The sequence below is a fragment of the Zea mays genome, chromosome 9, assembly GCF_902167145.1.
Source record: "Zea mays cultivar B73 chromosome 9, Zm-B73-REFERENCE-NAM-5.0, whole genome shotgun sequence".
NCBI lineage: Eukaryota > Viridiplantae > Streptophyta > Magnoliopsida > Poales > Poaceae > Zea > Zea mays.
Genome location: NC_050104.1, coordinates 118,236,771 through 118,250,015, shown reverse-complemented (window position 1 = coordinate 118,250,015; position 13,245 = coordinate 118,236,771). Strand labels below are relative to the sequence as shown.

General features: G+C 48.0%; 2 protein-coding genes across 22 annotated transcripts; both read right to left on the bottom strand.

The window, feature by feature from the left end:
• Positions 1–2,179: 2,179 nt before the first annotated feature.
• Positions 2,180–6,635, bottom strand: LOC103638902 (protein transport protein sec31). 20 transcript variants are annotated; one of them, XM_035962635.1, is made up of 5 exons: positions 4,519–6,635; positions 3,632–3,710; positions 3,441–3,504; positions 3,046–3,095; positions 2,180–2,502 (listed from the first exon to the last, which is right to left on the bottom strand). In XM_035962635.1, the coding sequence occupies exon 1, from the start codon at positions 6,500–6,502 to the stop codon at positions 5,243–5,245; it is 1,260 nt and encodes a 419-aa protein (XP_035818528.1). In that variant the 5' UTR covers positions 6,503–6,635; the 3' UTR covers positions 2,180–2,502; positions 3,046–3,095; positions 3,441–3,504; positions 3,632–3,710; positions 4,519–5,242. The 20 variants fall into 20 exon arrangements, with proteins under 20 accessions (XP_035818528.1, XP_035818526.1, XP_035818525.1 ...); XM_035962633.1 differs by having other exon boundaries at positions 3,046–3,129; positions 3,632–6,635; XM_035962632.1 differs by having other exon boundaries at positions 3,632–6,635.
• Positions 6,636–8,199: 1,564 nt separating this feature from the next.
• LOC100192715 (uncharacterized) lies at positions 8,200–12,627 on the bottom strand. 2 transcript variants are annotated; one of them, XM_008659835.3, is made up of 6 exons: positions 12,257–12,627; positions 11,034–11,842; positions 10,882–10,934; positions 9,819–9,950; positions 9,037–9,198; positions 8,200–8,924 (listed from the first exon to the last, which is right to left on the bottom strand). In XM_008659835.3, the coding sequence occupies exons 2-6, from the start codon at positions 11,629–11,631 to the stop codon at positions 8,580–8,582; spliced, it is 1,290 nt and encodes a 429-aa protein (XP_008658057.1). In that variant the 5' UTR covers positions 11,632–11,842; positions 12,257–12,627; the 3' UTR covers positions 8,200–8,579. The 2 variants fall into 2 exon arrangements, with proteins under 2 accessions (XP_008658057.1, NP_001345014.1); NM_001358085.1 differs by having other exon boundaries at positions 8,216–8,924; positions 11,034–12,467.
• Between the last annotated feature and the right edge of the window lie 618 nt (positions 12,628–13,245).

Genomic DNA, 13,245 nt, shown 5'->3' with positions numbered 1-13,245 from the left:
CGGGGCGACGCGGGCGAGGGAGAGGGAGAGGGCGAGGGAGAGGGAGAGGGCGAGGAAGAGGGAGAGGGCGATCTGTTGGGGGCGAGGTGAGCGAGAGAGGGCGAGGGAGAGTGAGAGGGCGAGGGAGAGTGAGAAGGCGAGGTGAGAGGGAGAGGGCGAGGGAGCGGTCAAGGTGAGCGGCGGCGACGGAGAGGGAGAGGGCGAGGTGAGCGGCGGCGGCGGCGGGTGGCGGGCGAGAGAGAGTGATAGAGAGTGAGAGGAGAGGAAGAAGGAGAAAGGATCCGTGTCGGCCGGTTCATTTTTAATCTTTGTCGAGTGCCCGCGATCTGGCACTCGGTGAAGTTTTTTTATTTTTAAAATATTTTTTGTCGAGTGCCAGATCCCGGGCACATCTTTGCCGAGTGTCAGCTGACAGACACTCGGCAAAGATGTGTTCTAGATTTTTTGCCGAGTGTCCATAGAAGGCACTCGGTAAAGACCCTCTTTGCCGAGTACCAGATATTTGACACTCGGCAAAGAAAGTCTTTACCGAGTGCCTTCTGTGGACACTCGGCAAACCATATTTTTATTTGTTTTATTTTGGCAACCATACTTTTTATGGTACGTTCCTACACTAAGTAGACCTACATGTACTATTTTGGGACAATTATAACAGTGTTTTCAATAGCTAGTAGATTTAGTTCGTTTATTTGAATTTCTTCGAAAAATTTAGATTTGAACTGCAAGTCACTCGAAACTTGGATAATTATGCATGCAAAAATGATACACATGTTATTTAGCACACGTTACGACCGATTTCAGGAGCAGACCGGAAACTTCAAGCAACATGCTCACTAAACATGGTCGTGAACTTGCCATCCACATGTTTAAAAAATGTATAAAACACAAACAAAGTCAGAAAATCATGAAACTTGTCCACGTGTCATGATATCATATGTAGAGACTGTGATAAAAACTTGAAAAGGTTTCGAGAAAACTGTGACGCACTATGTGTAGAAACCTAAGAGATCTACACATGAAATCATAGAGTTTTAATAATATACTTTGTAGCCACTTTGATTTACGATAACTACTATACTAACTCGACTAAGTGATTTAATATAACATTATGATAAGTTATTAGCCTGAATTATATCAACACATGTATCATAAATACATATTCACTTTATTGTATATTAGTATATTGTAAATAAAAGTGGTAGCATAATAAATTATTCTATGTCGAGCCACAAACTAGCATGACTGTGTATGTGTGCAACAACTATTCCATTACAATGCATGGCTATCAACATGTGTTGGAACTTGGAAACTTAACTTGCTCAAGTTGATATATTGCTATGTGCAGCTGACGGCCTCCCTCTCCTATGCCTGTACACGTCCGCACTACAGTTCAAGAGGAAGCGTACAATAGTCCGACAGATCTGGAGGCGTGGCCAGCAGCCCCCTACGTTTCATTGTAGTTGAGGAAAAATAGTAACGGATAATAAATAGGTATGAAAATAATATTTTATGGTTATAGTGAGGTATAGAAAAACAATTTAGTGAAAACCACCGTGGGATATAAAGATTAGGGGTAGAATCTTGGCGATGGGGCATAAAAGTATCAAAATAAAATTAGCAAGAGGAAGTAAAAAAATACTCTAGCAGGGATGACGATTGTGAGGACGAAAGCTAGGAGAAAACAAGAGACTTTTGGTTAGCTCGTGGCCTTGACTTTTTTATATATAAACCAAACGAGCATACGGCGTACTAGTCTATTGGATGCAGATTTGATACGCCGTGACGACTTGCTGGAACTGCTACCTCTACTTTATATTGCTACTGGGCTAGCACTGGAGTGCTGTGAAAAAATTGAGCGGTCGCTACACCGCAGTTAAAAGGAACCGATAAAGTGACGGCCCTGTACTGGATAGAGATTAGCTATTTAGTTGGCGGTATGATGTGTTAACCTGGACCAGGAGTGATAGCTTCAGGCATGGGCCGTACATGGGCCAGCTACACAGCCCTACGCGTTTAACTGACAATGTGCCGTGAAGAAAGCCCATCGATTATCACCAAGCGTTTCGCGACAGAGGTAAGCCGATCAGGCAAAATATCTGACTCTGCGAAGTCTTTCCAGTACTTTTTTTGTTTCCATTTTATTCTTTATAATTATTTTAAAATGGATATGACTCCCACGTATAAACAGGAAAGAGTTTCTTCTGTGATAAAAGTTTGACCTATATGAAACATTCATGTTTATTCTATCAAACAGTCTGCAGACTCTTCAAACTCGAGATGATGTGTGTAATGTGTTATTCTGACTGACCACTACCGAGGCTCCGTTCCAGTGTTCCACCCTTCTCCCGTGACCTTCAATCAGAGCTTGGACTCGATGGTTCTTCCATGGGAACGTCTGGCAGGTAGGTCCAAATCTTCCCACTGTGGGTCATCAATTCTGGAGAAATATTCTACAACAGCTTCGTCATGCACTTGTTCCAACCTCGGAGGCATCCAGTGCAACTACCCAAAAAAAAGACCACCAAAATACAAAGGTGATGTAAGACAATTAAGATGTCAGTACCTGATTCCAAACAATGTGCTAATAAATAGAAAACTATCAAGACCTTTGGTTTTCTTTGCTACTGGCAATAGCATGGAAGGGTAATAAATTGCATCCTAGTGACATAGAAGAGATTAGAACATTTATGATGCCAAATACGGTACTAAACAAAATTGCAGTGACATATAGAGAATTGCCCTCCCAAAAAAGAGTGCACCTAAAATTCCCTCAAATTACATAAGAGGGTAAGCTCAAATAACATATCTCGCTGTCTCACTCACAACGCAATTACTGTTCTCACTTGGAAAGAGTCACACTTGACACCCCAATTCTAGATTGTTACAGCATGGGACAACATTCAGCAGTACTTCAAAAAGCCAATCTCAAGCTGCATCATGACATGCGAAGTTTTTTGTGGTTCCCAACCACAGTCCATCTTTAAATTGATTAGTAAAAAAGTAACAGCCTAGTAAATTGCACTTGATTCTGATTGTAGCATATACCGTGTTATCAGTGGCAACTCGAAACCTTCCATGTAAAGAAACACCAGCACCTAAACCCATGACAATTCCAGTAAGAAGAGAAACCTACAGTTAAATTATTTATCCTTAAGGGGCAAGGAGCACAGAAGTGAATAATTACAATTAACCACAATGAAGGGATGGACCTGAGGTTTAGGTATAACTTGCAATTGTGTAATTCAACAAATATTCATTTCAGAAGAAATCAGCACCATATTTCTAGCTGACTGATTTAAGAATCAAACACATAGCAGAGCTAGCATATGCTTACATATAACATATGTATTAAAAGTCAGGTAACAGATGACGACGCAAAATATGTAAGAAACCAGCTTTCGATGTTAGATACTGCAGATACAAGGTAAAGCTGTAAATACCTTTATGTATACATCAGACAACTGCAGCAACATCACCTCCAGCAGAAAATGCTCTTCCTTTGCCCTGAAAACAGGTGATGATTAAATACAATGAAAAACAATAAGATCTATAGAAGGCATCAAGGCAATGACACAATAGTGATTACCATATAAAAAAGAGCTAAAAGGAGGAAATTAGAAATAAACTAAACCAGGGGGGGGCAAGTTGAAATCAGCTCTGAAGTAAGTTTTGGGAGAAGCAGACATGATTGGCACATGAAACGTTAGATTCTGAAAAAAAAAATCAAAAAACGAAGCTTTTAGCCCTCATCACCAAATTATGTTAATCTTACTGATAATGAATCAGAAAAACATAACCATACATAAGACATCAAGAGGGTCTTCATTTAAATGCCTAACAGTTCAATCTTAATGCTTCAATAACTTATATTTACACAAAAAATCTAACGTACAAACATTCCACATTAGGATCAAGTCTAAACAATTCTTCAAAGCCAAGTTCATGTAGGACAACGATTAAACAGGAACCACATCTAAATCACAGGTAACCCCTACTGATCAAACATACATGCATGCTGAATTACTGATGTTGCTAGAAACTCATGCCTGTCAGTCTGTGTGCCCAGTCAAAAATTCTTTAGCCTTCCTTTTAAACCAAGATGGTACAGTAGTAGCGGCATGATTCCCAAATGATAGAGCAAGCAAGAGATGGGCAGGCACAACATGGTGCCCTGTGTCATGGACCGCAGAGAGTCTTCTTGCCTATGTTGCATACGCTGAACTCTGACAGGCCCTGAGGTCATGCCAGTGTTTGTTGGCTAAAGAATCCACAGTGCAAGGCAAGACAAGCACAAACAAAACAGATCAACAACAGCCTGAGGATGCCAAAAAAACAATAAGGGCTTGTTTGGTTAGGAGGGGATTGAGGGGGAAACTAGCTCAGTTTCCCCTCAATCCCCTTCTAACCAAACAAGCCCTAATTTCTACACAACCAAAAAGACAAGGCCTGATGTTCGGCCGCCAGAGACCACTGTACCAGAGCCGCTCACCGTAGGTCTGCCATGCATAGACAACTCACCATCCATGGTGCATAAGATCCCCTCTGCCATCACCAGCTCCTCGTGCATGCACCCACCACTTGCTCTGCCCATCACAGTACCATGTGCCATGGCAATGACTCCGGCACATTAGGCAGATAAGCAACAGCTGTGCCTGTGCCCGCGTTGAGGCGACAAGTCAAGAGGTGTGACAAACTATTCCAAATTGCCGAAGCAAAGTTGGCAATTTCAACAGTTTCACACTGAGTGTTTATAATTAATGTGCATTCACATAGCTTATTATCCATCTCCTAATCTTTACAAGTTGCAGACAGCATAATGGGCACTTGAGCAGCTGCCACCCTACAATATGAAACATCTCACCCATCTAATGGGATGATACAAACAAAAAACAGATCTCACCTGAACTGACTACTATGGTAAACTTCGCTATGGAAGTAAGGAGAAAAACCTAGTCACCAAAATTCATGAATGGTGAAGCTCTGATTCTTGACCAACTATCGAGGTGAAGCTCTAACCCTCGACCATCTTACAGTGCCCAAGTCATCTGCAAGCAAGAAAAGAACCATACACATACACATACACAATGTAGTTTACAACTGATGCAGATGTCGAATGATGCAGCGATCAGCATGCCATAGCCCTAATCGATCTCAATCACCACTTTCTTGTTCTTGCTGCCTTCAGGCAGTCAGGGCATCCTCGCTTCTTTGCCCCAACCTTCACATGTGTCATTCCATAGCCCTAATTTACCTCAACCACAGCTTTTTTGTTCTTGCTGCCTTTGGGCCGCCCTCGCTTCTTTGCCCCAACCTTCACATGTAAGAACTCCACTGGTGTTGCCGCTGTCGGCGCTGGCGATGATGCTGATGCTGGTGCTGCCACTGTTGGGATGACAGGAATGCCAGTGCCAGCATCAACTGCCTTATTGCCTTCCCCTTCCACAATGCCACTTAGGCTTGGTAATGGCAAGTATGGCCCCATTGGATAAAATCCTAGAGCAGCAGGTGCCTGCTGCTGCGGGGAATTGAGTGGTTCAGCGAATGCAGGACCACCAGGGAAACCCATTGGGAAGAACCCCCAGGAGCAGTAATACATGTCTGTGCCTGGCACGATGGGCGGCTGCGTGGACATTGCAGTGGCAACAAACGGCCGGCGGCAGCTAGGGCAAAGCAGCGTTTGCGACTCGTAGGAGTGGTCGTACTGGTGTAAATGGCAGCAGGAGGGACAAGCTGTCCAGAAGACTGGCGCCTGTTGAGCTTCCCCCTCCTGGTTCCGTTCAACCTCAGGCGATTGTTTGGCAGCCCGCGGCGGCCGGCCGCGCTTTGTTGGCGACGTGCCCGAAACGGTCTGCGGAGCAGGCGGCGTCGCCGGCGTTTTGGCAGCCCGCGGCGGCCGCCCGCGCTTTGGTGGCGGCGTGCCTGACACAGTCTGCATTGGCTGCGGAGCAAGTGGCGGCGGCGGAGGAGGCTGTGACTGCAGCTGATTCTGCTTCTCTGGATGGGGATCGATGGGTACACGAGCGGCGGCGGCGGCGGCGGCGGCTGCCGCTGCGTTAGTTGCAGCGGCGGCGGCGTCGAGGTCGGAGTCGAGGGAGGCTTTGCGGAGGGGATCTGACAGGAAGGCCCAAGCGTCGGCGACGAGGCGGGCGGCTTCGGCGAAGGCGAGGGAGCAGGGACGGTCGGGGTGGGAGCGGTTGAGCAAGAGGGAGAGGCGGCGGTAATGGGAATGCACGACGTCGGGGTCGCGGGAGGCCGGGACGGCGGAGTCGAGGCCAAGGACGGCGTAGGGGTCGAGGGGCCCGGACGGGAGGCGCCGACGCTGGGCCGCGAGGAGGGCATCGGCGGCGGCGAGGAGGTCGTCGGCGCCCGGGGTGCGGGGGTCGAAGGAAAGGGCTTGGGCGACGAACTGCTTGCAGCCCTCGAGGTCCCGCGCCATCAGGAGCTTCTCGGCGATGTTCATAAACCGCTCCGCCTCCTGCCGCCGGGCGACGGAAGGATCCATGGGGCTCGCCGCCGGGCACAGGGAGGCTAGAGGATTTGACCGGGGCGAGGGGGATCGGTGGAATTTGTGCGGTTACGCTTTTTGGTGGAGGCAGCGGCCCGGGTAGGACGCGGCACGGCATTTAGGTGCTGGTTGCCTGTATGAGTTATTTTGTTTGCCTTGTTTAGTTCATGGCAGATAATGAGTATCAGATTTTGAAAATACGTTATGCATCCAAATATAGATCATTTTTAGCATCGGATTATGTGCGCTGTGAAATAAAATCCCAGCATCAGGTAGGTGCTGCATTTTCTTGGGTACCGTGCAAACAGCACATTATATAATACGGCTCCGTTTGTTTCGTATTATAATTTTATATATATTCCACTTTCAAATAAATTAAAATTATTTTTTAATACGCAGTAGATCTGCCTGTTTTTATTATTAAGAAGAAAATGAGGTGAAACTCCAAAACACGAGCAACACACTTAACCGACACACACCACCGTATACAGACTTTCACACCACTCCTAAGACAACTCCTCTAGATAAGAAAAAAGAGAGCTTTAGCGCCAGCAAATGCCAGCACATCATCTCCTCCCTTGCTGTCGAGAGGGTGATCTCAACACTTGGGCTACAACCATCAAACACACACCTATTCCTATGTTTCCATATCGACCACGCACCCAAAATTAAAATCATTTAGTATACAATAATTATATATTAATATGTTGTTAGAAAAGATTAATTATTGTTATGACAGTTATAAAATTACAATATTGTTGCCAAAAGGCCCTCAAGGAGAATGCTCAGGACTATGCTGGGTACCATAGGCTGCAGCCCAGATGACCGGTTGGGCCGCCGCTTCAGACCCTCGGCCTAATTTGCCAAAGCTACGAAGCTGAATGTCAACACTCTCACTATTACAACAGTAGAGCGAGCTGGACTTGTAGATGGTCCGATGGATCGAACACTACTCCATCGAGCTGCATTTGTAGATGGTCCCATGGGACGCTGCTCTAAAGCAGTGCTCTGGTTCTACGTGGTGGCATTCTCAAAAAAGAATTATTACTAATTATTAGTCTACGAGGAATAAAACATCATTCTACAAACTAAAGAGCAAACCAAACACGTCGTAAATTTCTCTTGACCATATCTGTAGCTCTAGTCTGCATCCTCCAAAAGGAAGATGATGCGAGCTGCCAGTGGAGCAATCTCCTTCAGCTCAAGTGCTATCTGATGCCCACTTTAGACCCCGTTTGGTTAAAAGGAACTAAAGATTAGTCCCTTTATTTTAGTCTCATTTAGTCACTAAATTGCCAAACGGTAGGACTAAAGTTAAAACTAAAATGTTTCAGTCTCTGGGGTGAATAAAATGGACTAAACCATATAAATTTCACCTTTTGCCCATCCTTCATTTCAGTTACACGGAGAATGCTAAAAGGTATTTTAGTCCTCTTATGATCCCTTTAATGTGTTTTAAATAGTTTTAGTCTCTAGAACTAAACAAGGTAGAGACTAAACTTTAGTCTCCTAACCAGACTTTTGGACTAAAGAAACCAAACACCAGACTTCTGGACTAAATAAACCAAACAGAGCCTCAGGCAAACTTTGCAGGTCAAACAAATCCTCGTTGAGACATAGCAGTCACCTCTCACCACTTAGATACTAGTACCAGCTAGAATGCACGAACGATCAGCAGCGGAACAAAAGAGAGCAAAACAACACAGAATACGATCAAATTCCTGAATTAAACCCAAGTATCCAAGTAAATCCATGATCCATAGTACTAGAGAAATGATATTTTAACTAGCCTAGAAGGTGAAGATCTGATCAGGAAACCATCACAACTCGCAGCATTATGAGAGCGACTAATTCAAATTAAATTAATCTTACTCAGGGGCACAACAGCGGGGGGTGAGACCATGAACCCTAACTCTCCTAGCTAGCTTAGCTTAAGTAGCAGATCGACACGTCGTCACTGACCAGAGCACAGACGACGCGCAAGAGGACCGTTTCATAGCAGCAGTACCAACCTAACCATCAGCAGGTTCCTTTCCTTCCTCTCCAGCCCAAACACCAACGAATGGGGCGCCTGTTAGTTCGACATCATCTTCATGTCAGAATCATGCCTGTTCTGCTGGTGCACCGAGAGGGACCAGCCCCCGGACGCGTAGGCAGGCGGCATGTGCTGCTGGTGCTGGTGAGGGTGCTGGTGCTGACTGGAGTGGCTGAACGGCATCGCACCGTGGTTGATCGGGCTGCCGGAGTCATCAGACGACGCGCTGGACGTCCCCTCCGACGGAGGGCTGGTGGCCACCGGAGCCGGCACGAAGGCAGCCATCTGTGGCGGCGGCGGCGGGGGAGCAGCCATCGGTTCGACCTTCCGCGCTTCGGCTGGCTTAGATTTCTTCCCCTCTGCGATAAAACTAGCCACCACGACCTGATTGAAGGCCAGTCAGACACAGGTACAGATACCAAGTGATCAGTGATGTAAAGCAACCGAACAGATGTCGTCTAGCTGGGGTGAGGAAGAAAATCAACATGCACCGGACCTGGACAGGAGTTGCAGCCATAAGCATTCCAGCGACACACCCTCCAAGAACTCGGCCGTCAGATCCCGCGAGCGCGACGCTCAAGCCACCAGTCCTGCTGCGAGTGTCACCATCCTCCGCGAGCAGGAAAGAACCGGACAGCGAGATTATCTCGAAACGCCCCTGCCAGAAGAAAATGCGCATAGCGTTGTCAGGTGTAGCAATGAATGGCAGACACGATTTGTAAAGTCTAGTCCATGCCACATTGAATGTTTGAATGATAATTGCGGGTATTAAACATAGTCTGATTATAAAATTAATTGCACAGTTGAAGACTAAAAGACGTGACGATTTTATTAAAACTAACTAAGCCTATATTTAACACTCATAACTGATATTCAAACATTTCTCAGAGCATCTATTGTTTCTAAGGTGGTACTTGGAACATGTATCAGCAAGACAAAATACTTTGCCAGATGTCATCCAAGAACCCAACCTTCGCTTCAAAGTTGTAACTCCCAGTTAAAATCCAAACACTAGGCTGAAAAGAATTGCTGGGCGAACTGAGTCAATTGCCGTGCTTGTCAATCCATTCAGATGACCTAAGTCAGGAAAAAAGAAGCTAACAACAGCATACTCCTTCCCCTCATCTGAAACCCAATGTTTCCCAACAACCAGGGTGGCATTCTCATCAACCCAACAGGTTGTTACAGAGGTACAGAGTACCAAGATGACCAATTGCTCTATGGAAGATTGTTAGATTCTGGTACCATGCTCCCAAAAGATGCAGTAGAACACCATACCTCATAAGTAACTAGTCCACCAGATGTGGCTGGCTGCCGAAGCGTAACGTTGCTAATCGCGCCATTCGCCGAGAGGATGCAGACTGTGCGAGGGCCTTGCTGTGAGAATGTCATTATTTTTGAAGCAACATCCTGAGTGTCAGTCAAGAAGCAGATATTAGAACAGAAATGAGAAGTTTTTCACCCACTGGCAATAAATGGAGAAGTAACCTCATAGCCATAAAGAGACAAAAAAAAGGCACGACCAAATGCATGGCTTGGCCCTGCACCATGCTAGCTAACAGCTTGCATAGAGCTAGAACTCTAAGGAGCTCGCTGAAAGCAAATGTTGGAGCAGAGAGATGAATATCAAATTATTCAGTTCCAGATTGGTCGATCTATATGCAGAAACCACACAATTAATCCAATTCAAACTGGTAAAAAAAGTAAATTTAGATTACCGCTCGAGATCCATCAATTTAATTAAGAGTAATAAGGTTAGCAAACACCAGTAAAATGTTGCATCCATGCTACCAAGTTCGATCAGCCAGCATGATTCACAAAAAACAATGATATTAGGAGGCAATTAATATAATTGTTTGCTACCACGGAGTAATTTGACCAGCATATGCACCCTCACTCAAGCCTCAAGAGTGAAGTCTGCACAACCAAAAGGCGCCAGCTGCCTGGAGTCCCTCATCGTACACCACAGGGTTCAGAGGCTGGTACTGGCAGCACCAGACAGACTATCAGTCAGATTCCGGAATGACACCGAGGGCATCACCCACTAGTACCGGCTTGCTACCACTGACAGTGGCCCCGGTCATGTGTCAGCCGTGCTGGGAGTCTGTCTGACGAACACCCACGCCACGCGAGCTCACAACCTGCCGGGCTTCCCAACGGCATGCCAGGACAGAGCACAAAGGAGCACCGCTCAGCGGTCACTTGGCCTTCTGGCAAGAAGCCACACATGACACGCGCACAGAGGAGATGCGCGGACTCGCAGATCTACAAGATTTACGACCAGCAACAGCAAGGATTGCAGCAAAACGTATGGAAGCTGAACAAGATCTGTGAATCTTACCTCGCCTGCCTTGACGGCGAGGATGTGAGGGGTGAAAGCGATGCCCCAAGAACCTGCACGAGCGAAGAAACGAGCACAGCACGAGTAAGAAGCATGTACGCAGAGGCAGGCAGGGCTTTAGTACGAGAGAGAGAGAGAGAGAGAACATGTACCCAGGGCCTCGAACTGCTTCTTCTTGCCGGAGCCGGGGGGCCGGCCGCGGCGCTTGGCGCTGGGGTCGGACGGGGGGCTACCGATGGAGAACCCGCCGTGCTGCTGCTGCTGCCCGGGGGCTGCGGCGCCGCCGCCGCCGCCGGCCGAGGCGGAAGAGATGGGGGCCAGCGCCAGAGCCATGCTCCCGTCGGGCGCGTACTTGCGCGGCCGCCCGCGCTTCTTGCGCATCAGTTCGCCCATGCCGAGCACACTGCCCCCCGGCGCACCCGCGCCCTGCGGTGGCGCCGCGTACAGCATGGGCGGCGCCGCGTGGTGGTGGTGGTGGTGCTGCTCCCCGGGCGCCTTCCCGGGCATATGGTCGAACGAGAGGCGCATGCCGCCGGGCATGGACGCGGCGGGCGACGAGGCCGCCGCCGGGGCCGCCTGCTGCGGGAACGGCGGCGGCGGCGGCTGGTGCTGGTGCTGATGCTGCGGCTGCGGTGGCTGGTGGTGGTGCTGCTGCGGCTGGGGCGGCTGCTGCTGCTGCTGCTGAGAGGCCGGTGCAAGCACGGGCGCCGCGGCGGCGGCGGCAAGCGGCGACACGTCCTTGGTCTCCATTTTGCGTAGATCTATCCGCTTGGCAGCTTCCGCGTCCTCGTCTCGTCGCCGCTGCCGCTGTGCTTCACAGTGGCAGTGGTCCTGTCGAGCTTGGACTCACAGGCAGCCCAAGCAGGCTCCTCAGCTTTGACCAGACAAGCTGGAGCTGATCAGAGACCTTGTCCTTCTCCTCCTCCCAGGACTGCGAGGCTAGCTAAGGCTGCCTAGAGCACTAGCGGTAACATGGAAGTTAAGCCAGAAACCGCACCCTTTTAGGTCCCGTTTCAATCTCACGGGATAAACTTTAGCTTCCTGCTAAACTTTAGCTATATGAGTTGAAGTGCTAAAGTTTAGTTTCAATTGCCACCATTAGCTCTCCTGTTTAGACTACAAATGGCTAAAAGTAGCTAAAAAAAAGCTGCTAAAGTTTATCTCACGAGATTGGAACAGGGCCTTAGTCTCAGCTAGTAGTCAGCTATAAGTTGCTCACAAGAGATAATAATTTTTTGAAATCTGGAGCTAGAAGACAGATAAAAAAATCAAGAGAGAGAGAGACAGTGGGAGAAAGCGGAAAGCAGGGGAGAGAGATTTGGTGGGAGTTAGGAAGGGGTGGTGACTGATGCCCGCGCGCACGCCTGTACGGTACCTAGGGGCAAAGTGAGGGGGAGCAGCAGGTCCATCACCATGCCATGACCCTCCGCGCTCCGTCCTCCTCCAACAAGTCCTCACTTCACAGTTCACACCAGACGCCGCTCACTCACAGTCACGGCTCCTCCTGACCTCTTGCAGCTTGCTTGCTTGCTTGCTTGAGGGAGTAGTAGGCAGGCATGTGAGAGAGAGCCAGAGAGGAAGCAAAGCGAGGAGAGGAAGCAAGGTGGGAACTGGGAAAAGGAGGAGGAAATTACGGGAAACGGAAATTAATAAAGGCGGAGCAAATAAAAGGAAAGGGAAAAGAAAGAGATTTGCTACGCGCACAAACACAGCCCCGCCGCTAGGCCGCCACTGCTATGCCTAGTATCAGCTAGGGTAGCAATAAAGACGGGGTGATGTGTGGGGACGCTTTTTGGCTCGGAGTTCGTGAGAAAGAGAGACAGGTCATAAGGCTGAGTCCAGTGCACCGCCTCCCTCTCGCCCCTGCCACGTCAGCTCTCGCCTCCACTCTCGCCCCTGCTGCTCCAGTGCACAGGCTGCAGCAGGCTACAGCCTCAGGCTATAGCCACGTCAGCTTTTCTATTTCAGAATTAAGTAATTCACGCGGATTTATTTCAACGCTCAGAAAACACACAACATAATATTTTTTATTGAATTAAAAATTACAAAGTACATAATAATTAAAATATAATGACATGATAATTAAAATAAAATTACATAACTCTAATCGGACCAACCCGACATTGTGTGAAGAAAGGGGAGTTGGGGATGAAATTTGTGATTTTTTGCAATTTTTTTCGAATTTTTTGGACTCCAAATGGTCAAAAACGGCTAGTTGCAACGGCTAGCACACGTGGACCAATCAGATCGCGACACGTGGACCAATCAGATCGCGTCACGTCACTCTCGCCCGCGCTCTCGCCCCGCCAGTGCCTCGCCTCCCTCTCGCCTCCCTCTCGCCCGCCTCTCGCCCGGGCGGGCGCT